Source organism: Sus scrofa, chromosome 3, assembly GCF_054392235.1.
Source record: "Sus scrofa isolate SSC_HxYL_T2T_F1_AM1 chromosome 3, Sscrofa_HxYL_maternal_Yorkshire_Landrace_v2.0, whole genome shotgun sequence".
Lineage (NCBI taxonomy): Eukaryota > Metazoa > Chordata > Mammalia > Artiodactyla > Suidae > Sus > Sus scrofa.
The window spans coordinates 27,059,807-27,085,758 of NC_139385.1; the positions used below are offsets into that span (position 1 = coordinate 27,059,807).

General features: G+C 41.4%; 1 protein-coding gene across 5 annotated transcripts in view; it reads right to left on the reverse strand.

Annotated features, from left to right (window-relative positions):
* Window positions 1-25,952, reverse strand: part of SLC5A11 (solute carrier family 5 member 11) — an 80,535-nt gene that overhangs the window by 20,313 nt on the left and 34,270 nt on the right. For all 5 annotated transcript variants that reach the window (XR_014839310.1, XR_002340998.2, XR_014839311.1 and 2 more), the window contains 2 exon segments: window positions 24,940-25,020; window positions 14,242-14,447 (listed from right to left, as the gene is read on the reverse strand). Coding sequence is in view for 2 of the 5 variants with exons in the window: in XM_021081313.2 (XP_020936972.1) it covers window positions 14,242-14,447; window positions 24,940-25,020 (287 nt within the window). In the remaining 3 variants the exon portion in view is untranslated.

Sequence of the window (25,952 nt, forward strand, 5' to 3'; positions counted from 1 at the left end):
CCACACTTTTCCATAGCTAGTTTAAGTTGGACTTTTTTTTTTTTTTTTTTTTTTTTTTTTTTTTTTTTTTTTTTTTTGGTCACCTGCAACCAAGTACCGTCCACCTGCACACATTATTGTTATCTGTGCGGAGGTTCTAAGTGAAAGGTTCTAAAATGTGGAATGGGCTTATTTGAGGAAAGGCAGGGGACCAGTGAAGCTCTCTTTAGCCACAGCTGGGAAGTTAACTGTCCTTGCCTAGAAGCTGATTTAACTGTGACCTGTCATTTCTCGGGAATTCTAACATAAACATCTTGGGTTTTCTAGAACTCTTAAGAATGTAGTAGTTAAATATGAGGATATCGGTGTCTATAGAATACTTTTTTTGGGGGGGGGGTCATTTTTGGCTGCCCTGTGGCATATAGAGCTCCCAGGCCAGGGATCAGATCGGAGCCACAGTTGAAACCTAAGCCACGACTGAGGCAATGCCAGATCCCTAACCTACTGTGCCGGGCCGGGGATTGAACCTGCATCCCAGCAGCTCCCAAGACGCCACTGATCCCATTGCACCACAGTGGGAGCTCCTATAGAATACTTTTATTGCTTCACGAATGTGCCAAAATAAGCATGCATGAGTCATCAATCCTCGTTGGTCCATCTGGAAGCAGGGAGGGAAGTATTTAGCTTCAGAAAACCATGCCTTTCTTTTTTTCTTTCCTGTGTGTGTGTGTGTGTGTGTGTGTGTGTGTGTGTGTGTTTTAGAGCCAAACCCATGGCATATGGTAGTTACCGGGTTAGGGGTCAGATTGGAGCTGCAGCAGCTGGCCTACGCCACAGCCACAGCAACTTGGGATCCGAGCCACGGCTGCGATTTACACCACAGCTCGTGGCAATGCTGGATCCTTAACCCACTGAGAAAGGCCAGGGATCGAACCCCCACATCCTCACGGATTCTAGCTGGGTTCATTACCACTGAGCCATGTTGGGAACTCCCAACCACACCCTTTCTACTGGAGAGCCAAAGCTGTGACTGAAAAGAATTTTGGCTTTTTAATATTTTTAGGGCTGCACCTGCAGCAAATGGAAGTTCCCAGGCTAAGGGTCTAATCAGGAGCTGAAGCTGCAGCCTATGTCACAGCTACGACAACAGTAGAGGCTTAAGCCACTGATCGAGGCCAGGGATCGAGCCCCCATCCTCACAGCCAATATGTCGGGTTCTTAACTCGCTGAGCCACAAGGGAGACTCCAGAATGCTGTTTTTTCTTCCCTTGAAGTGGAGCCTCCAGATGCGAATTTAAGAGGCAGGTGAGTAAGGTTTCAGAGCGTTGTGCTGCTCAAAACTCCACAAGCCTGGAGAGGAGGGTGTCGCCCTGTGCAATAAGTCCCAGGCCAATAATGGAGCATAGCTCATAGGAAAGGTATAAAAGTGAATGGAATTAACATTCCATTAGGACGTGCTTCGATCAGTTACTCGTAAATGTCTAACATCAATAAACGTTTGTGTCATTACAATCATCGATTGTGACTTGCCTCTTCTGTCTCTGCTTGTTTAGGGAAGATCTGGAATAAGCTCTCCGTCAGTGAGCACTGAATGCAGCTTTGCCCTTCTGTTCTTGGAAATGACCTCCGTCCAGAGCTGGCAAAGATATGCAGCCCCAGCACAGTGAACTAACACAGTCTTTGGACTTGATAGACTCCAGCTCAGAAACAGCAAGACCAAAAGTCATGGGGCCCAAGGAGGACTTGGATTTCTTTCTTTCTTTCTTTCTTTTTTTTTTTTTGTCTTTTTTACTATTTCTTTGGGCCGCTTCCGTGGCATGTGGAGGTTCCCAGGCTAGGGGTCTAATTGGAGCTGTAGCCACTGGCCTACGCCAGAGCCGCAGCAACGCGGGATCTGAGCCACGTCTGCAACCTACACCACAGCTCATGGCAACACCGGATCCTTAACCCACTGAGCAAGGCCAGGGACCGAACCCGCCACCTCATGGTTCCTAGTCGGATTCATTAACCACTGCGCCACGACGGGAACTCCAGGACTTGGATTTCTGAGCTCTCACGCCTTGTCTGGCATTGAGAAGATCAAGTCATTCTGGACTAAGTCCCCAGGCTCTTGAGCACTGAGAGGTGGGTTGGAAGGGGGCTTCAAGGGGTGCACACTGGAAGCCCAGCTAGTAAGGGTTTGAGGCATCTCAAGGATATATTTCTACAGAGTAATAAACATAAGCTGGTAAGCTGTGTCAAGAGCAACAGCATTTTTTTTTTTTTGGTCTTTTTGCCTTTTCTGGGGCTGCACCTGCGGCATATGGAGTTTCCCAGGCTAGGGGTTGAATCGGAACTGTAGCCACTGGCCTACACCAGAGCCACAGCAATGCGGGATCCGAGCTGCATCTGTGACCTACACCACAGCTCACGGCAATGCCGGGTCCTTAACCCACTGAACAAGGGACCGAACCCTCAACCTCATGGTTCCTAGTCAGATTCATTAACCACTGTGCCACGAAGGGAACTCCAAGAGCAATAGCATTTAAAAAAAAAAAAAAAAAAAAGCAGGAGTTCCCATTGTGGCTCAGCAGAAACGAATCTGACTAGCATCCCTGAAGATGCAGGTTTGATCCCTGGTCTGGCTCAGTGGGTTAAGGAGCCAGTACTGCCGTGAGCTGCAGTGTAGGTTGCAGACACGTCTCAGATCTGGAGTTACTGTGGCTGTGGTGTAGGATGGCAGCTACAGCTCTGATTCGACCCCTAGCCTGAAAACCTCCATGTGTCATGGGTGTGGTCCAAAAAAAAAAAAAAAGAGCAGTAGCATAAACCGTATCAAAAATGTAAATGTTTTTAACAGTTTATTAAATGTCCCTTTTATTGTCCCTGCAATAAAAGGACTATGACCAAATTCCTTATGCTTCCCTTTTTTGCAATTAGTAACCCCGCTAATGAGGAAACAGGTGTCACAAGGTTATGCCACCTAACTTGATTCCAAGAATGCTAAGGTTAGAGGCCAGGCTGTTAGCCTCTCTCTGAAAGGTCTCCCAGGGTCTCTCCAGCTCAAGATTTGCTGAGGAAGAGGAGGGGTGTTCTCTCTTAAAGGGGCAGTACCTACACCTTGCATCCATCTCTGCCTTGGTTTTTAGCTCTTCGCTCAGAGGAATTTTGACTCATGGGGAGACCTAGGATTCACTCTCTGCAATGTCTCCTGCATCAATTTATCCAAGTCTACGGTCATTACTTTAAAGTCTTATCAGCCCTGACTATGAAATACAGCTTCCAAAATGGCATGCAGATCTCTGATCTTTAAAGTAACCAGGCTGTTCTCAAAGGAGGGAAATTGACAGGTCACACTTATCACACCCTGTTGTCAGCGATCTGCAGACATTTTTTTCTTCTTTGCCAGATCTGTTTCTTTTTTGATTCAGAGTTTCCTCACAGTGCACAGTTCATTATATGTAATTACCTAGAATATGTCACTACATCCAAAAGTAAGGTGGCTTTTTAAAAACTCACTGGAGAGAGATGGGATTAAGATGGTGGAATAGAAGGACCAGAGCTCAACTTCTCTCCTAAAAACAACAAAATTCACAACTAAAGTCTGAACAATCTTCAACCAATTGGACCAGAAACCTTCAAAAAGATATCCTGCTCTAGAAGACAAAGAGGAGGCCACATCAAGTGGTAGGAGGGTGATTACGTGATATAAGCAACCCCATACCTCCCAGGTGGGAATCCCCATGGACTGGAAACTAACTGGTTGACAGAGACTCACCTACAGGAGTGAGAGTTCTGAGCCCCACATCAAACTCCCATGTGTGGGGATCTGGCACTGGGAGAAAGAGCCCCTGGAGCATCTGGCATTGAAGGCCAGTAGGGCTTGTGGGCAGGAGCTCCATGGGACTGGGGGAAATGGAGACCCCATTCTTAAAAGGCGCACAAAGACTTTCACGTGCACTGGGTCCCAAGGCAAAGCAAAGTCTCCATAGGGATCTGGGTCAAACCTGACTGCAGTTCTTGGAGGACATCCTGGGAAAACAGGGGTGAATGTGGCTTGTTGTGAAGGAAGGACACTGGAAGCAAAGCTCTCTGGAATATCCAGCAGTGGGCCTTTCTCTGGAGGTGGCCATTTTGGGAAAATATGGCCCCACCCATCAGCACTGAGAAGCCCCAGGGCAAAAAACAACCCAGGTGGGGGCACAGCCCTGCCCCTCAGTAAACAGGCTGCCTAAAGACCCCCCAGGCACACAGCCACCTGTAATCCCATACAGAGACAAAGCCCCACCCACCAGAGGGATTAGAATCAGCTCCACCTACCAGTGGGCAGGCATCAGCCCCTCCCATCAGGAAGCCCACAGCAAGCCCCCCTACCAACTTCAGCCACAAGGGGGGCAGACACCAGAAGTAAGAGAGGCTACAACTCTATTATCTGTAAAAAGGTCACCACACTAAAAACCTATAAAAATGAAAAGACAAAGAATTATAACTCAGATGAGGGAGAAAGAAAAACCCCCAGAAAATCAGCTAAGTGATCAGGAAATACTCAGCCTCCAGGAAAAAGCCTTTAGGCTGTTAATGTTGAAGATGATGCAAGACATTAGAAATAAACTGGAGGATAACTTACAGGAAACACTGAGCAAAGAGATACAAGATATAAAACTTAAACAAGAAGAGATGCAAAATACAATAACTGAAATAAAAAAAAATTCACTAGAAGCAGCCAACAGCAGAATACAGGAGGCAGAAGAAGGAATAAGTGAGGTGGAGGACAGATTAGTGGAAATTATGGATGTGGAACAGAAAAGAGAAAAAAGACTGAAAACAAATGAAGAGAGTCTCAGAGAACTCTGGGACAACGTTAAACACACCAACATCCATATTATAGGGGTGCCAGAAGGAGAAGAGAGAGAGAAGGGACAGAAAAAATATTCCAAGAGCAATAGCCAAAAACTTCCCTAACATGGGAAAGGAACCACTCATTCAAATCCAGGAAGCACAACGAGTGCCATATAAAATAAACCCAAGGAGGAATACACCGAGACACATATTAATCAAACTAACAAAAATTAAAGACAAAGAAAAAATCTTGAAAGCAGCTAGGGAAAAGAAATGAATAACATACAAGGGAACTCTGATCAGGTTATCGGCAGATTTTTCATCAGAAACTCTGCAGGCCAGAAGGGAGTAGCATGATATACTTAATGTGATAAAAGGAAAAATCCTCCAACCAAGATTACTTTACCCTGCAAGGCTCTCATTCAGATTTGAAGGAGAAATCAAAACCATCTCAGATAAGCAAAAGCTAAGAGAATTCAGCAACACTAAACCAGCTTTACAACAAATACTAAAGGAACTTCTCTAAGCAGAAAAGAAAAGGCGGCAACCGGAGAAAAAAATACCACAAATGACAAGGCTCACCAGTCAAGGTATATATACAGTAAAGATACAAAATCATCCACGCACAATTATGCCACCAAAATCAGAAATCATGAGAAGAGGAGGGTACAAATGCAGGATACTGGAGATGCACTTGCAATTGAGAGACCAACAACTTAAAACAATCTCATATATATAGAGAGAGTCATATCAAAACTTCAGAATATCTGCAAACCAAAAATCTGCAATTGATACACAAACAAATAAGAAAAATCAACTCAAATACAACACTAAAGATAGTCATCAAACCAGAAGAGGAGAGAACAAGAGAAGAAGGGAAGAAAAAAGAGCAACAAAAACAAATCCAAAGCAATTAATAAAATGGTAATAAGAACATAAATATCAATAATTATCTTAAATGTTAATGGACTAAACGCTCCAACCAAAAGACATAGACTGGCTGAATGGATACAAAAACAAGATCCATATGTAAGCTGTCTTCAAGAGATCCACTTCACTTCTAGGGACACATACAAATTGAAAGTGAGAGGATGGAAGAAAATATTTCATGCAAACGGGGACCAAAAGCAAGCTGGAGTAGCAATAATCATAACAGACACAATAGACTTTAAAATGAAGAATATTTTAAGGGACAAAGAAGGTCATTACATAATGATCAAAGGATCAATCCAAGAAGAAGATATAACAATTTTAAATATCTACACACCCAACATAGGTTCACCACAATATATAAGGCAACTGTTAACAACCTTAAAAGGAGAAATCGACAATAACACAATCATAGTGGGGGACTTTAACACCCCACTTACAGCAATGGACAGATCAATGAGACAGAAAATCAATAAGGAAACACAGGCCCTGAATGAAGCATTAGACCAGGTGGACATAATATATATTTATAGGACATTCCATCCAAAAGCAGCAGAATACACATACTTCTCAAGTGCACATGGAACATTCTCTAAGAATGATCACATCCTGGGCTACAAATCAAACCTCAGTAACTTTGAGAAAAATGAAATAATATTAAGCATCTTTTCTGACCACAACGCTATATGACTGGAAATCAACAACAAGAAAAAAACTGCAGGAGTTCCCATCGTGGCGCAGTGGTTAACGAATCCGACTAGGAACCATGAGGTTGTGGGTTTGGTCCCTGCCCTTACTCAGTGGGTTAAGGATCTGGCGTTGCCGTGAGCTGTGGTGTAGGTTGCAGACGCGGCTCGGATCCCGAGTGGCTGTGGCTCTGGCGTAGGCCGGTGGCTAGAGCTCCGATTAGACCCCTAGCCTGGGAACCTCCATATGCCGCGGGAGCGGTCCAAGAAATAGCAAAAAGACAAAAAAAAAAAAAAAAAAAAAAAAAAAAAAAAAAGAAAAAAACTGCAAAAAACACAAACACGTGGAGACTAAACAACATGCTACTAAACAACAAATGGATCACTGAAGATATCAAAGAGGAAATTAAAAAATATCTAAAAGCAAGTGACAACAAAGATATGACACTCCCAACCCTATGGGATGTAGCAAAAGCCATTCTAAGAGGAAAGTTTATAGCAATACAAGCCCACCTCAGGAAACAAGAAAAAGCTCAAAGAAACAAGCTAACTTTACATCTAAATCAGCTCGAGAGAGAAGAACAGACAAGACCCAAAGTTAGCAGAAGGAAAGAAATCATAAAGATCAGAGCAGAAATCAATGAAATAGAAATGAAGAAAACCATAGGAAAGATCAATGAAATGAAAAGATGGTTCTCAGAAAAGATCAACAAAATTGATAAACTCTTAGATAAACTTATCAAGAAAAAAAGAGAGAAGACTCAAATCAATAAAATTAGAAATGAAAAATGAGAAGTAACAATGGACATCACAGAAATACAAAGGATCCTGAGAGACTACTATATGCAACCCTATGCCAATAAAATGGAAAACCTAGAAGAAATGGACAAATTCTTAAAAAGATACACTCTTCCAAGACTAAACCAAGAGGAAATAGAAAAGTTGAACAGACCCATCACAAGAACTGAAATTGAAATTGTGATTAAAAAACTTCCATGGAGTTCCCGTCATGGCGCAGTGGTTAACGAATCCAACTAGGAACCATGAGGTTGCGGGTTCAATCCCTGCCCTTGCTCAGTGGGTTAAGGATCCAGCATTGCCATGAGCTGTGGTATAGGTCACAGACACGGCTTGGATGCTGCGTTGCTGTGACTCTGGCGTAGGCTGACAGCCACAGCTCCAATTAGACCCCTAGCCTGGGAACCTCCAGATACGCCGCGGGAGCGGCCCTTGAAAAGGCAAAAAAGACAAAAAAATAAAAAATAAAATAAATTAAAAATAAAAAACTTCTAGCAAACAAAAGTTGAGGACCAGATGGCTTCACAGGCTAATACTATCAAACATTTAGAGAAGAGCTACTACCTATCCTTTGAAACTATTCCAAAAAATTGCAGAGGAAGGGATACTCCCAAACTCATTCTATGAGGCCACCATCACCCTGGTACCAAAAGAAGACAAAGATACCACATGAAAAAGAAAACTACAGGCCAATTTCTCTGATGAACATAGATGCAGAAATCCTCAACAAAATACTAGCAAACCAACAATACATTAAAAGGATTGTACATCATGATCAAGTGAGATTTATCCCAGGGATCCAAGAGTTCTTCAAAGCTGCAAATCCATCAGTGTGATATACCACATTAACAAACTGAAGAATAAAAACCGTGTGATCGGAGTTCCCGTCGTGGCGCAGTGGTTAACGAATCCGACTAGGAACCATGAGGTTGCGGGTTCGGTCCCTGCCCTTGCTCAGTGGGTTAACGATCAGGCGTTGCCGTGAGCTGTGGTGTAGGTTGCAGACACGGCTCGGATCCCGCGTTGCTGTGGCTCTGGCGTAGGCCGGTGGCTACAGCTCCGATTCAACCCCTAGCCTGGGAACCTCCATATGCCACGGGAGTGGCCCAAGAAATAGCAACAACAACAATAACAACAACAACAAAAAAGACAAAACAAAACAAAACAAAACAAAAAAAACCGTGTGATCCTCTCAATAGATGCAGAAAAAGCCTTTGACAAAATCCAACACCCATTTCTGATAAAAACCGTTCAGAAAGTGGGCATAGAGGGAACCTACCTCAACATGATAAAGGCCATATATGACAAACCCACAGCGAACATCACTCTCAGTGGTGAAGAGCTGAAAGAATTCCCGCTGAGATCAGGAACAAGACAAGCATGTCCGCTCTTGCCACTACTCTTCAACATAGTTTTGGAAGTCCTAGCCACAGCAATCAGAGAAGTAAAAGAGATAAAAGGAATCCAAATTGGAAAGGAAGAAGTAAAACTATCGCTATTTGCAGATGACATGATACTCTACCTAGAGAATCCTAAAGACTCTACCAGAAAACTGTTAGAGCTCATTCATGAATTTGGCAAGGTCGCAGGATACAAAATAAATACACAGAAATCCATGGCATTTCTATATACTAACAATGAAAGATCAGAAAGAGAAATTAAGGAAGCAATCCCGTTTACTATCGCATCCAAAAGAATAAAATATCTAGGAGTAAACCTACCCAAAGAGACAAAAGACCTGTACTCTGAAAACTATAAGACACTGATGAAAGAAATCAAAGATGACACAAATAGGTGGAAAGACATACCATGCTTGTGGATTGGAAGAGTTTGTATTATCAAAATGACTATACTACCTAAGGCAATCTACAGAGTCAATGCAATCCCTATCGAATTACCAAGGACATTTTTTACAGAATGAGAACAAAATATTTTAAAGTTTGTTTGGAAGCACAAAAGACTCAGAATAGCCAAAGACATCCTGAAAAATAAAAATGGAGCTGGAGGGATCAGGCTCCCCGACTTCAGACTATACTACAAAGCAACAATCATCAAAACCATATGGTACTGGCACAAAGACAGACATATAGATCAGTGGAACAGGATAGAAAGCCCAGTATTCAACCCACACACCTACGGCCAACTAATCTATGACAAAGGAGGCAAGACCATACAATGGTGAAAAGACAGCCTGTTCAATAAGTGGTGCTGGGAAAACTGGACAGCCACATGGAAAAGAATGAAATGAGAACACTCCCTAACACCATACACAAAAATAAACTCAAAATGCATTAAAGACCTAGATATAAGACCAGACACTATCAAACTCTTAGAGGAAAACATAGGCCAAACACTCTCTGACATAAATGACAGCAACATCTTCTCAGATCCACCTCTTAGAGTATTGACAATAAAAAGAAAAAGATACAAACAGGACCTAATTAAACCTAAAGGTTTCTGCACAGCAAAGGAAACCCTAAAAACAAAACGAAAAGACAACTCACAGAACGGGAGAAAATCTTTGCAAATGAATCGACTGACAAAGCATTAATCTCCAAAATTTATAAACACCATCTGCAGTTCAATATCCAAAAAACAAACAACCCCATCAAAAAAAATGGGCAGAAGATCTAAACAGACAGTTCTCCAAAGAAAACATACAGATGGCCAAAAAACACATGAAAAGATGTTCAACATCACTCATTCTTAGAGAAATGCAAATCAAAACCACTATGAGGTACCACCTTACACCAGCCAGAATGGCCATCATCAAAAAGTCTACAAATAATAAGTGCTGGAGGAGATGTGGAGAAAAGGGAACCCTAGTACACTGTTGGTGGGATTGTAAATTGGTGCAACCACTGTGGAAAACAGTATGGAGATGCCTCAGAAAACTAAACATAGAATTATCATTTGGTTCAGCAATCCCACTCCTGGGCATCTATCCAGAGAAAACCATGACTTGAAAAGACACATGTACTCCGATGTTCATTGCAGCAGTCTTTTCAATAGCCAAGACATGGAAACAACTTAAATATCCATCGACAGAGGAGTAGGATCAAGAAGATGTGGTCCATATACACAATGGAATAGTACTCAGTCATTAAAAGGAACGAAATACCGGCATTTTTAGCAACATGGATGGACCTAGAAACTAGCATGCTAAGTGAAGTCAGCCATACAACGAGACACCAACATCAAATGCTTTCACTGACATGTGGAATCTGAAAAAAGGACAGACTGAACTTCTTTGCAGAACAGATACTGACTCACAGACCTTGAAAAACTTATGGTCTCTGGAGGAGACAGTTTGGGGGGTGGGGGGATGCGCTGGGGTTGTGGGAATGAAATCCTATAAAATTGGATTGTGATGATCATTGTACAACTATAAATGTAATAAATTCATTGAGTAATAAAAAAAGATTAAAAAGCAATAATAATAAAAATAAAAACTCACTGGAGAAAACATCTTGTTTGACTCTAAAAACATAATGCAAAATGTAGGCTTAAAATGTAATGAATTTTGTTTTTGACAGATTTTTCTGAGCAAGTGAATAAACAACCAAACACATGAGCAAACAAATATGGAAATCCTGAGACCCTTTAATAATTAGTGTGAACAATGTGATATGCTTCTAATTTTTGCTGATTTGATTCCAGGGATTTAGAGTAAAATGTATAGGAAGGGGGGCAGTTCCTGTGGAGAAATAGAGAAAATTTCAGTCAAGGGGGAGCAAAGATTTATGGTCAAGGAAATTCCTCTAAGAGTGTTATTAATACATAATGATGTGATATATATGTAACTGCATATATAATAATTTAAGGCATACATAAAATGTAGTGCTTATGTTATACAAATGTACTAGAGCTAAGTTGAAAGTTCCAAAATGGAAAATTGGTTTAATTATAGTTTATACAAACAATGGACTCTCTGCAGCCATTAGCAGATGATAGAGATAAACTTGTTGACATAGAATAATGCCTATGAACTTGGAGAATAGACTTGTGGTTGCCAAGGGGGAGGAGAAGGGAGAGGGATGGACTGGGAACTGGAGGTTAATAGACCAAACTATTGCCTTTGGAATGGATAAGCCATGAGATCCTGCTGTATAGCACTGGGAACTGTATCTAGTCACTTACGATGGAGCCTGATGGAGGATAATGTGAAAAAAAGAATGTATATGTGTATGTGTGACTGGGTCACCTTGCTGTATAGGAGAAAATTGACAGAACACTGCAAACAAGCTATAATGGAAAAAATAAAAATCATTTAGAATGGAAAAAAAAAGAATAATGCCTATGATATATTGAGCTTTTAAAAAGTAAAAAAGGAATGGGAGGTCCTGTCGTGGCGCAGTGGTTAACGAATCCGACTAGGAACCATGAGGTTGCAGCTTCGATCCCTGGCCTTGTTCAGTGGGTTAAGGACCCAGTGTTGCCGTGAGCTCTGGTGTAGGTCGCAGATGTGGCTCAGATCCCGCGTTGCTGTGGCTCTGGCGTCGGCTGGCAGCTACAGCTCCGATTAGACCCCTAGCCTGGGAACTTCCATATGCCGTGGAAGCGGTCCAAGAAATGCCAAAAAGACAAAAAATAAATAAATAAATAAATAAAAATAAAATTCTAAAAAAAGAAAAAAAAAGTAAAAAAGGAAGAAAAAAGGGGGATAAAAGAGCAGATTAAAACAATGTGTATTTTATCATCAAATTTTGCTTTAATATATTCTATTTCTACCTATGTTTATTTTGATAGAGAAAAAAATTAGAAATATAGTCATTCAAGGTTTAAAAAAAAATAAAGTAACGGAAAAAAACTATTTCAACAGGTGATCTATTCATTGGGCTTGAAATCTGAGAAAGAATAAACAGGTGTGCAATGAAATGGTCCCCATCTATCCTGGTGCACAGGTAACCACTCTTCTTAGTTTTACGTACATCTATCCAGAGGTTCTTTTTTTTTTTTTTTTTTTTTGGCTTTTTGGCTTTTTGGCTTTTTGCCATTTCTTGGGCCACTCCCGCGACTTATGGAGGGTCCCAGGCTAGGAGTCGAATCGAAGCTGTAGCTGCCAGCCGATGCCAGAGCCACAGCAACGCGGGATCCGAGCCGCGTCTGCAACCTACACCACAGCTCACGGCAACGCCGGATCTTTAACCCACTGAGCCAGGCCAGGGATCGAAGCTGCAACCTCATGGTTCCTAGTCAGATTCGTTAACCACTGCGCCACGACAGGAACTCCCCAGAGGTTCTTTATGCATAAACAAGCACGTGCAAACATTGATTCTATGCCCCCCCATTTTAACATAAAAGAGCTTATTATACACACCTCAGTGCTTCTGTTTCTCTAACTTTTTTCACAGCAGTTATGTATTGGCTTTAAGGGCTTTGCTTTGGTGGTTCCCCCTGCCCAAAACACTGTTCCCCCAACAACTTTCTCTCTTCTTTTGAAGCCTTGGCTCAAGGGTCACTTCTCAATCACAGCAAATTCAAAATCAAAAAATGTTTCAAAATCAAAATTTAAAAAATTCAAAATGAAATTCAAAATTTAAAAAAGTCCAACTCAAAAATCCCTGAAAAGTCAGTGTCACCTCTTCTATAAAATAATCCCTGGCCCTTTGCACCCAACACCTAAGTTTGTCAAATCAGTCTCCACCCATCTTCCTTCTAATTTGCCGTGTATGACAATTTCCTTCATTTTGAGGCCTCCTTCTCCAGTGGCCAAGTTCCTCCAGGAAAGACAGTGTGTCTTGCAAACACATGGCACCTAATACATGGTGTACTCTGGCTGAATAAATGACTCTATGGTTTTTTTTTTTTTTTTTGGCTGCACCAGCAGCATGAGGAAGTTCCCATGCAACAGTTGTAACCAGAGCTACAGCAGTGACAATGCTGGATCCTTAACCTGCTGTGCCACAGGTGAGCCCCAAAAGATAGTGAGCTCCCCAAGGGCCAAGAGCCCTGTCTGATTTGTTTACTTGTGATTTCCCAGTGGCTGGTCCATAGCAGATGCCCAGTGAGCATTTGTGGGGAAAATAATATCCCTATTAGTTTTAACCTCCATTTAAAATGTATCACCTCTTTTGCTTGCTGGATCTTTCCAGGCAGTCAGCAGATGCATCAAGCTTTCCCCTTTGCAAAGAGGGGAAATAGATTTCCCCATGGCAATCCCAGCAGCTTGGGATTTGCCATGACATGAGCAAGAATAAGAAGTACGTTGAACTGTTGGTGGGAACATAAATTGGTACAACCACCTTGGAAAATAGTATGATGGTATTTCAGAAAACTAAATATAGAACTATCATAGGATCCAGCAATCCCACTCCTGGGCATATATCTGCACCAAACATTCATTTAAAGAGATATACGCATCTCTATGTTCACTGTAGCACTATTCACAATAGCCAAGACATAGAAACAACCTAAATGTCCATCAAGAGGCGAATGGATTAAGAATACACAATGGAATACTACTCAGCCATAAAAAGGACAATAATGCCATTTTTAGCAACATGGATGCAACTAGAGATTCTCAGACTAAGTGAAGTGTCAAAAAGAGAAATATACCATATGATATCACTTATACGTAGAATCTAAAATATGGCAAACATGATGCTAGCTGCAAAACAGAAACAGATCACAGACATGGAGAGCTGACTTGTGGTTGCTGGGAGGGGGGGGGATGGATGGGGAGTTTGGGGTTGGTGGATGCAAACTGTTACATTTGGAATGGATGGGCAGCACAGGAACCTGTGTATGCCTGGGTCACTTTGCTGTGCAATAGAAATTGCAGAAACATTATAAATCAACTAAACGTTAATAATAAAAAGGTGCCAAAAATAAAAAATAAAAAAGAAGTAAGCTGACATGTAAAGCCCTGGAGAGAAAGGACTTATCAAGGATGGTTGGGGAAAAATGCAAATAGGGGAAGAGAGAGAGGGAGAGGGAAAAAAAAAAAAAAAAAAAAGCAAACACAGCCTCCAGACAATCATGGAAGAAAGGGTTTTGGAGGCTGGTTGCTCAACCAGGGGTCCTGTACCTGATCCGTGCACCAGTACCAGAGGGACGGAATTGACATTCCAAAGAGGATCCCAGGCCACGGGAGATCAGACGTCAGTGGGTCTCGGAAAATATGGAAGGCATCTTCCCGGGGCAGCCCGCAGCTGCTGTTCCCACTCCGGTTGCTAGCCAGGGCCAAGAAGTATTTCTCCTTCAGGCCTTCCATCCCACCAACGGCAGCAAAACCTGGAATTCAGAGGAAGCCCAAGTTGGCCAGGAATTCCAGCTGATCCACAGCAAGTAATAAGGGGATGGTTGGACATGGGTATCCAAGAACGTTAGTTGCCTTAAAGGGTCTTCACTTTTTTTTTTTTTTTTTTTGATGCGTTTGGTAATGACCTTGGAATGCGTCTCAGAACCATATTTCTAAATACCTAACACAAGAGTTCCCATCGTGGCTCAGTGGTTAACGAATCTGACTAGGAACCATGAGGTTGCAGGTTTGATCCCTGAGCTTGCTCAGTGGGTTAAGGATCCGGCGTTGCTGTGAGCTGTGGTGTAGGTTGCAGACGCGGCTCAGATCCCGCATTGCTGTGGCTCTGGCGTAGGCCAGTGGCTGCGGCTCCGATTTGACCCCTAGCCTGGGAACCTCCATATGCTGCGGGAGTGGCCCAAGAAACAGCAAAAAGCCAAAAAAAAAAAAAAAAAACCTAACACAAAATACATAGACTGTAAAGGAAGCCAATTATGTTGAAAGGTACTCGCTGAAACAAAATCTCTGACCAGGTAATTTATTTATTTGCTTCATTAAATAGTAAGACCCAGCAGTGGGTCTGATAACAAGTTAAAGTAATTAAATGACATCATAGGTCAGCAGTAACAGTAAAAATATTGGGATGAAAACATGGGGCATGTGTTTTGGTAACCAAGTCACAGCTATTTCTAATACTCCTGTGGTTTGTAATTTACACTAATAACTGAAAAGGAGTTCCCGTCCTGATGCAGCAGAAACGAATCCGACTAGGAGCCATGAGGTTGAGGGTTTGATCCCTGCCCTTGCTCAGTGGGTTAAGGATCTGGCGTTGCCATGAGCTGTGGTATAGGTCGCAGAACTGGCTCAGATCTGGCATTGCTATGGCTGTGGTGTAGGCTGGCAGCAACAGCTCCGATTAGACCCCTAGCCTGGGAACCTCTATGTGCAGCAGGTGTGGCCCTAAAATAAAAATTGAAAAACGCTAAATTTTTGAGTGTATAAGCAATGAGATCTTGCTGTATAGCACAGAGAACTGTATCTAGTCACTTTCGATGAACACGATGGAGGAGAATGTGAGAAAAAGAATGTATGTTTATATATATACATAAGACCAGGTCACTTTGCTGTACAGCAGAAATTGACAGAACATTGTAAATCAACTATAATAGAAAAAGTAGAAATCTTACAAAATAAATAGAAAAAAAAGAAAAAATGCTAAATTTCAGGGATAGCTTTTTTTTTTTTTTTTTTTTTTTTTGTCTTTTTGCCTTTTCTAGGGCCGCTTCCCACAGCAAATGGAGGTTCCCAGGCTAGGGGTCGAATCAGAGCTATAGCTGCCAGCCTACGCCAGAGCCACAGCAATGTGGGATCCGAGCCGCGACTGCAACCACAGCTCACGGCAACGCCAGATCGTTAACCCACGAGCAAGGCCAGAGATCGAACCCTCAACCTCATGGTTCCTAGTCGGATTCGTTAACCACTGCACCATGACGGGAACTCCAGGGATGGCTACTTGAGACTAGAGATGGATTTCTTTCTCATTTAAGAGTAACAAAACCCCTGAATTCTGTCCATGGACCCCCTGCCCTCAGGAAGCATCCTTTCACCTCTGAACGTCTCAGCTACTCATTAATGATATCATGAGTGGTCCAAGTAATTTATGGCCTTGAGCAAGTCACTTCTCAGTCTGAAATTCCATTTCCTCACCTGTGGGTGGGTTCATGTAATGCCAGCCTCAAAGGGCTGGAGCAAGGATTAAGTGAGATAATGCCCATAAAACATACAGCCTCTGGCACAAAGGTGGGTCATTCTTAAAAAATAATAAAGTACTCTAGTTTGGGGGTAATTTGTTTCTTTTCATTAACTGAAAAAAGCGGATGCCCCAAATAATGTTGTTTTCACGTGATGGCTTTCCAGAAGGCTTTTTTTTTTTTTTTTTTTAATGGGAGAGAAGGGGTTGGTGTTACCACTTATGTAGAAATTATAGGTAGCCTGGAGCCTGGCTCATCTTTGCTGAAGATTGTGGCTACTGGGGGAGAAATATCATGATGATACATTCTTGTCGTGCTTTATTTCCCTGAAGAATTATTTTGTGTTAGTGGGGTGGGGGGGTGTAGGTAGGTTTTATCAATAATTGGACCTGCCCATCTGAGCGTGTAAAAGATAGGCATACAGATAATAGCAGGTAGAAAGACTACAAAAAGAATCACCCCAGAGAGTTCCCGTTGTGACTCAGTGGGTTAAGAACCCAACTAATATCCATAATGATGCAGGTTCAATCCCTGGCCTTGCTCAGTGAGTTAAGAATCTGGTGTTGCTACAAGCTGCTGTGTGGGTCACAGATGCGGCTCAGGTCCAGTGTTGCTGTGGCTGTGGGGTAGGCCTCAGCTGCAGCTCTGATTCAACCCCTATCCTGGGAACTTCCATATGCTGCAGGTGCGGCCCTAAAAAAAGAAAAAAAAAATTATCCCAGGAGGGGTGAAAATAAAATAGGCAATGCATTTTAATGCGTAAACTTTAATGTGCCTATGAGTTACTTGGGAACCATGAAAAGCTGCATTCTGACTGGCAAGTCTGCTGGGGGGGCCTGCAATCCTGCCCTTCTAATGGGCTCCCAGTTGACACTGATGCTGCTGGGCCATAGACCACAGTCTGAGCAGCACCCGTATAGGAGACATCTGGTACCAAGTGAAATTTGAAATTTTTTTTTTTTTTTTGGTCTTTTTAGGGCCACCCTCTTGGCATATGGAAGTTCCCAGGCTACGGGTCAAATTGGAGCTACAGCTGCCAGCCTATGCCACAGCCATAGCAACTTGGGATCCAAGCCTCGTCTGTGACCCACACCACAGCTCACAGCACCGCCAGATCCTTAATTCACTGAGGAAGGCCAGGGATTGAACCCACATCCTCACGGATACTCTTTGGGTGGTTACTGCTGAGCCACAATGGGAACTCTGAATATTACTCTTTTTTTTTTTTTTTCTTTTTGCCATTTCTTGGGCCACTCCTGCAGCATATGGAGGCTCCCAGGCTGGGGGTCTAATCGGAGCTGTAGCCACTGGCCTACGCCAGAGCCACAGCAACGCGGGATCCGAGCCACGTCTGCAACCTACACCACAGCTCACGGCAACGCCGGATCATTAACCCTCTGAGCAAGGTCAGGGATCGAACCTGCAACCTCATGGTTCCTAGTCGGATTCGTTAACCACTGTGCCACGACAGGAACTCCTGAATATTACTCTTGATTTCAGTCACTTTAATAAGCTCTGTTCAAGATTAGATTTTTCAGTTTCTCTTGCTTCTTCCCCCTAGGCAAGCTAGATAATCTGCCTGTAATAAAAATTTTGTCTCTCTTCAGTAGTACATTTTATGATTTTTTTTTTATTGTATAAGTGACAAGATAGCTCTCTTTTTCTGATTCTAATGGGCTTGCTTCTAGTTTTCTTCATGCCCCTTTTTGAAGGGGTTTTGTAAACAAAGGTCCTAGTTTCTATCCATTTCTATTGAGGTTTCCTACTTTCTCTTGAGTCAAATTTAGTTATTTAGATTTTCCTAGAAAAACATGAATTTTTAAGTGAGTGTTCATATAGCTTTGTAAATTATATTCTTTTTTTTTTTTTTTTTTTTTTTGGTCTTTTTTGCCTTTTCTAGGGCTGCTCCCACGGCAGATGGAGGTTCCCAGGCTAGGGGTCGAATCGGAGCTGTAGCCACTGGCCTGTGCCAGAGCCACAGCCACGTGGGATGCAAGCCGCGTCTGCAACCTACACCACAGCTCACAGCAATGCTGGATCCTTAACCCACTGAGCAAGGGCAGGGACCGAACCCGCAACCTCATGGTTCCTAGTTGGATTCGTTAACTACTGAGCCACAACAGGAACGCCGTAAATTATATTCTTATAATCTAAATCTTTTTCCTCTGTGCTTTTAGTTCCTTTTCTCATTCCTAATTATACTGCCTTGTTTTTCTCCATTTTCCTTGTTTTGATTTCCCCTTGTCTTTTATGGTTCTCTTCAAAGAAATAAGTGTTGGGATAATTCATTCTATAGTTTTTTCTAATTTACTTGATTAGTCTTTCATATTCGTGGATATAAATGTTTTTCTAAAAGACAGCTTTGATTAGGTATGAAATGTAATGTTCTCTCATCATCTCTAAACAGTCTGTGACGGCAGTTTTGTTTTCTGTTTTTGTTTTTGTTTTTTTCACTTTTTAGGGCTGCACCTGGGGCATATGGAAGTTCCCAGGCTAGAGGTCCAATCAGAGCTGTAGCTGCCAGCCTACACCACAGCTTCAGCAACTCTGGATCCGAGCTGTGTCTGCAACCTACACCACAGCTCATGGCAACTCTGGATTCTTGACCCACTGAGGGAGACAAGGGATCAAATCCAAGTCCTCATGGATACTAGCCAGGTTCATTTCTGCTGTGCCACAACGGGAACTCCCATGTGGCGGCAGTTTTCATTTCCTCTTCGATCCAAGCACTATTGAGACAGCTTTAAAATTCCTAAGTAATTAGATCTATCTTAATTTACGCATTTCCTAATGAATTTGACTTTTTTGGTTTTGCATAGGTAAAATAATGTATTCTGATCAATATTTACATGCATGTATTTGCAAACTTTAATGTTTTTAATGATTCATTTTTTATAAGGTTTAATTTTAATTTTTATTTATTTATTTATTTTTGTCTTTTTGCCTTTTCTTCAGCCGCTCCCACGGCATATGCAGGTTCCCAGGCTAGGGGTCTAATCAGAGCTGTTGTCACCGGCCTACGCCAGAGCCACAGCAACTCAGGATCTGAGCCGCGTCTGTGACCTACACCACAGCTCACAGCAACGCCAGATCTTTAACCCACTGAGCAAGGCCAGGGATCGAACCCGCAACCTCATGGTTCCTGGTCAGATTTGTTAACCACTGCGCCACGACGGGAACTCCATGATTCATTTTTGCAGATGGTTCTGAGAAAAATCTATACTATTTCGGGAAAATAGTATACTATTATGGGGAAAATCTATACTATTATGAGAATGTTTATTCATTTATATAATTTATAATTTCCAAAAACTTATTTGTGTTTTGTCTTCTTATTCTCTCATGTGTTAGAGTCCTTGTATACCATTTTGGTTTCTATCTATAACAACTTTTGCATATCTTGCTGCAATGATATTTAATACACATTATATCTTCGTTGTAAGTTTGCTATCTTTTCGTATAAAATGTTTTTCCCTCTGTTTATTTATTTATTTATTTATTTTTATTTATTTTTATTTTTTTGTCTTTTTGCTATTTCTTGGGCCACTCCCGCGGCATATGGAGGTTCCCAGGCTAGGGGTTGAATCGGAGCTGTAGCCACCGGCCTACGCCAGAGCCACAGCAACGCGGGATCCGAGCCTCGTCTACAACCTACACCGCAAGCGAATCCGACTAGTATCCATGAGGATGTGGGTTCAATCCTTGGCCTTGATCAGTGGGTTAAGGATCAGGCACTGTGGTGAGCTGTGGTGCAGGTCACAGATGTGGCTCAGATCCCTCATCGATGTGGCTATGGTATAGGCTGGCAGCCGCAGCTCCAATTTGACCCCTAGCCTGGGAACCTCCATGTGCTGCGGATGCAGCCCTAAAAAGCAAAAAAAAAGAAAAAAAAAGGAATTACGATACACTTCTCAAAAGCTATGCATGCCAGGAGACAATAGAATCGCATCATAAAAGTGCTGAGAAATATAAATAACACAGAATATTATACCCATTGAAAATTCATGTAGAGATACGGCTATTTCTGTTTATCTGTACCATCTTAGTAAAGTCATGTATAATAAAATCATAATGAGAAATCTGTTCGGAGTTTCATATTTGTGTACATTTTGCTATAGAAACTTATCAAAAGCTTTATTTAACATCAAAATAAATTATATGAAATAGTGCACAAAAAATGGAGAAATAGTCATGTTTCCAGAAAAACAAAAATCAAGAGAGTTCATTACCAGAAGAGGTACACTCACAAGAAATAAAGAAATGAAGATATTCAGAAATCATTAAAACGAAGGTGAGTAAAAAGACTTTTTGTCTTTTTAACCACTCTAAAAGATAACAGACTATCTAAAGCTAAATTTGGTATAGTGTTTATAGCATATGTAAATGTATAGCAGCAATAACACAAAAGACAGGAAAGAGGATTTGGGAGTGTAATATTATAAGGTACTTAAATTATAAACAAAGCAGTGTATTATTTGAAGGTAGACTGAAATGAATATTATAAGCCCTAGGGCCAGAACTGAAACAATTTTTAAGAAATGATAAATGGAAGCAGAGGACAAATGGAAAAAATAGACAATAACTGGCAAATTGGTAGATTTGAATCAAACTCTGTCAATAATAATATGAATGGATTTGATCTAAAGATCCAAATTAAAAGATAGAGATAGATTAAATTAAACAACATGACCCATCTATATGATGTCTACAAGAAACCCACTTTAAATATAAAACATAGATGGGTTAAGAGTAAAATGATAGAAAAATATATACCATTTAAACTTTAATCAAGAGGGGAGTTCCCATTGTGGTGCAGCAGAAATGAATTCGCTTAATATCCATGAGGATGCAGGTTCAATCCCTGGCCCCGCTCAGTGGGTTAAGGATCTGGCATTGCCACGAGCTGCAGTATAATTTGCAGACATGGCTGTGGTGTAGGCTGGCAGCTGTAGCTCTGATTCGACCCCTAGCCTGCAAAATTCCATATGCCACAGGGGTAGCCCAAAAAAGACAAAAAGTAAACAAATGCTAATCAAGGGAAAGCTAGAGAGACTATATTAATATTAGACAAATTAGGAGTTCCCGTCGTGGCGCAGTGGTTAACGAATCCGACTAGGAACCATGAGGTTGCGGGTTCGGTCCCTGCCCTTGCTCAGTGGGTTAATGATCCGGCGTTGCCGTGAGCTGTGGGGTAGGTTGGTTGCAGACGCGGCTCGGATCCCGCGTTGCTGTGGCTCTGGCGTAGGCCGGTGGCTACAGCTCCGATTCGACCCCTAGCCTGGGAACCTCCATATGCCGCAGGAGCGGCCCAAGAAATAGCAACAATAACAACAACAACAACAAAAAGACAAAAGATAATATTAGACAAATTAGACTCCAGAACAAAGAATATGACCAAGAGGGATATCACATAATGATAAAGAAGTCAATTCACCAATAACACAGAAATATCCTAAAAAGAGAAATAAGTCAACAACTATAGTTGGAAATCTCAACACCCCTTTTTTGTGGTTGATAGAAAAAATAGATGAAAACATTACTAAAGATAAAGAAGAGTTACCCAACACTATGAACCAAGTTGACCTAATTGACATTTAAACACTATACCCAACAACACGTGGAATGTTTATCAAAGTAGGCAAAATTTCTGGCCATAAAACAAACCTCAACAAACTTATAAGGAATAATCTTACAAAATATGTTCTATGATTTTAACGGAATTAAGGTAAAATCAGTAACAGAGATGTATCTGAAAAATCTCCAAATATTTTAAAAATAAGGTGTCCCTCTTTGCTAAATATATTATATATAAAATGCCCCAAAGATTGCATGAAAAATAGTTAGAACTAATAAATCAATTCAGTAAAGTTGCAGAATACAAAATCAATATACAAATATCAACAAATAATATACCAACAACAAACTATTAGAAAGATAAATAAAACAGTACTGGCACACACCTGAAACATATATATGTATGCTATATATGTAACAAGGATTTACTGTATAGCACAGGGAACTATGTTCAATAACCTACAGTATAAAAGAATCTGAAATATGTATTAGTATATATACAACTGAATCACTTTGCTATACACATGAAACTAACAAAAACATTGTCAATCGAACATACCTCAAAAAGAAAACAATACAATTTACAACTGCATCAAAATGAATAAAATACATGTGAATAAATCCAATCAAGGAGGTGAAAGATCTGTACACCATAAACTGTGAGTAACAACGATGAGAGAAATTGAAGAAGACATAAATAATGGACAGATACTCCATGCATATGAATTGGAAGATTGATATCACTAAAATGTCCATACTACCCAATGTGATATACACATGCAATGCAATCACTATCAACATTCCAATGGCATTTTTCATAGAAATAGAAAAAAAAATCCTAATAGTCACATGGAACCACAAAAGACCCTGAGTAGCCAAAGAAATCTTAAGAAAGAAGAACAAAACTGGAGATCTCACAGGACTTGGTTTCAAACCATATTACAAAACTATAGTAATCAAAACGGTATGGTATTAGGCTAGAAACAGTCATGTAGATCAATGGAACAGAATTGAAAGCACAGAAATAAAACCATGCAGATATGGTCAATTCATCTTCAACCTTTGAAAACCTCTAGATACCTTGTGATAAATCCTACTATATAGAGCAGAATAATGAAGGTTGTTGATGGTTGATCTGTAATCTCTCTCCTGTCTGATTGCAATAAATTAAGTAATAGAACTTTCCCAAATGAGACCCCATGTTTTAGGGAGAAAGATTAGGAAGTTTGGCTAAGAAGAACAGCCCATGTGAAGATTTATCTTTTGGCTTTCTTGCCTCTAAAACCTGAAAGTGTTGTGAGTCACTTTTGTGGCACTGGGAGGGTCAAAGTTTGCTATTTATGATAGCAACCATCCAAACATTTATGCAGTGAAGCTGGACAGATGTCCTTTGTATATTTACTGCTCATCTGTGTTTTTCCTCTTTATATGTACCAGTGAAATTTTTCTTCTTCACTAGGGTCCAAAACATTTCCTGTTAAGGCTAATACGAAGAAAGTCTTGTTGCTCTTCTTATTGTGAAATCAATTTATTATTCCACGATTATTTCTTTGAATTTTTGTTTGAAAGGTAAAAGTGGCACATACACAACATTCAAACTCTGCAGAAAGACACCATGTTCAGGTGAAATTCTTGCCTATCCTCTTTGACCCTTGCTCCTAGTCCTTCCCCACAAAAGTTTTTACCATGTTACCTCCCCCCCCCCCATTATTAGCAGGCAGTAGGATGGGGAAGGGTAAAAAATGTGAAGTCAGTCTGCCTGGGTTTGAATGCTGGCTTTGAATCCTAGCTTTGTGACATAGGGCAAGTTTTTTTAACAATTGGTGCCTTAATTTTCTCATCTCCAAAAGGGGTAATAATAATACTCATATCATTGGGTTTTTATGAACATTAAATGAGATAGAATATCTGGATCACACGTTTTAATGGCTAAGTTTTAACTTCTAATTTTGAGATAAGTATAGACATACAGAAGAGTTGTCAAAGTAATATAGGGGATTCCCATACACTTTTCACCTGTATAACATAAACAGAGTATAGTTCTGAAAACTAAGAAATAAAACACGGTCACATTGTTATTAACTATACTGTGTGTTCATATGGCACCTATAATGTTCATTTTCTCTCCTGGGATTCAATCCGGGATCCACACTGTTTATTGTGTCTCCTTAGTTTCATCCTCTCTGTGTCATCCCTCAGCCTTTCCTTATTTTTCATGCCCTTGACACTGTTGAAAAATGTTGGTCTTTGTGTTTTGTAAAATGTCCCTCCATTTGGGATTGTCTGATGTTTACTCACGATGAAGCTGAGGTTATAGGTTTTGGCAAGAATGGCACAGAGGTGATGCCATGTCCTTCCCAGCACATGATGTCACGTGCTACACATTGATACATCTGATTACTGATATTAACCATGATCACTTAGTTAGAGTGGTGTGTGCCACATTTCTCCACTGTAAAGTGGCTCTATTTCCCTCTGTATTTAATAAATATTTTTAAAAATATTTTGGACACCTTTATAATGAACTATTTTGGACATGATACTCTGAGACCAAGCAAATAGCCTATTTCTTCATAAACTCTCTTGTACTAACCTCATTATTTATCATTTGATCTTGCCTGTAGCAATCATTACTGTGGCATTCTCTTTTTGTTGTTCTTTTTATGGCACATCTGTGGCATAGAGAAGTTTCCAGGCTAGAGGTTGAATTGGAGCTGTAGCTGCTGGCCTACGCCACAGCCACAGCAATGCTGGATCTGAGTTGCATCTTGTGGCAACACCAGATCCTGAGCCAGGCCAGGGATTGAACCCACATTCGCAAGGATACTATGTTGAATTCTTAACCTGCTGAGTTACAGCAGGAACTCCTTTCTGCTTTCTGATGGTGATATGCTATTTCCCTCACTCCATCTGCTCTTATTAATTGAAATTTTCCCACAAGGAAGAAAAGGGCCCCTTTTGACCCCTTTTATTTTTTTTATTTCATGATTTATCCATATCAATACAGAAAGGGCTATTAATCTTTGCTTGATAAGCATGGTTCTCTTCCAGCTAAAATAACCACGCCTCAAGCAGGAATTCCCAGCTGGCTATGAAAGCAGGTGTCCTCGCTTGAGAGAGGTGCTGTCATCCACCCAAATGACACTGGGACCCCACTTACTGTAGCCCATCAGGGTAAGTGCTCCTATAAGCATGATCAGAGTCTGTAGAGCATCTGTGTAGATCACAGCAGCCAGGCCACCTGGTGGGGAGAGGAACATTGAGTGAGGGGCAGGTACTTGGATGGAGAGGAGTTACTTTCGGTGGCACAGAGGACCTGGGGAGACTTTGTGTTCTTCGTTTGCAAAAATGGCCACACTATCTCCTTCCCATTTGCAATGTGGTTTTGCTGCGCCTTTCATGTGGCAGAGCTCTCTACCTCTTCAATATCGCTTAGCCAAAGGACTTGCTTTGACCAACAGAATATGGTGGCTGTGATACTCTGCACCTCCAAGCTTCAGCCATGAGGGGCGCTGCAGCTCCTGCTCTTGTTCTTATGTTGCCCCGAGACCACCATGCTTCATTGAGAAGCCCATTCTAACCTTGCGGAGCATGATGGCCCATGGAGGGAAAGCCCGGATGAAGCCAAGCCAACCACCAGCCATTTGAGTGAGGCTGTTTTGTTCCAACCAGCTGTCTCAGCTGCCCTCTAACTAGAATTCAACCAAGCCAAGTGAGACCAGCAGAAGACCCACCCAGGCAACCCATGGAATGAATTGGGGTGGAGGGGATATAAAACATTAAGTCCCTAAATTCATGGGGGGTGAGTTACAGTCTTTTTTTTTTTTTTTTCTTTTTTGGGCTGCATGTGGCATATGGAAGTTCCCAGGCTAGGGGTCAAATCAGAGCTACAGTTGCCAGCCTATGCCACAGCTCACCGCAATGTCAGACCATTAATCCACTGAGCAAGGACAGGGATCGAACCTGCATCCTTGTGGATACTAGTCGGGTTCATTTCTGCTGAACCACAAGGGGAACTCCCCAGAGTAATTTCTTTTCTTTTCTTTTCTCCTTTCTTTCCTTTCCTTTCCTTCCCTCTTCTCTTCTCTTCTCTTCTTTTTCTTTTTTTTTAATTTTCTTTGTCTTTTGTCTTTTTAGGGCCACACCCATTGCATATGGAGGTTCCCAGGCTAG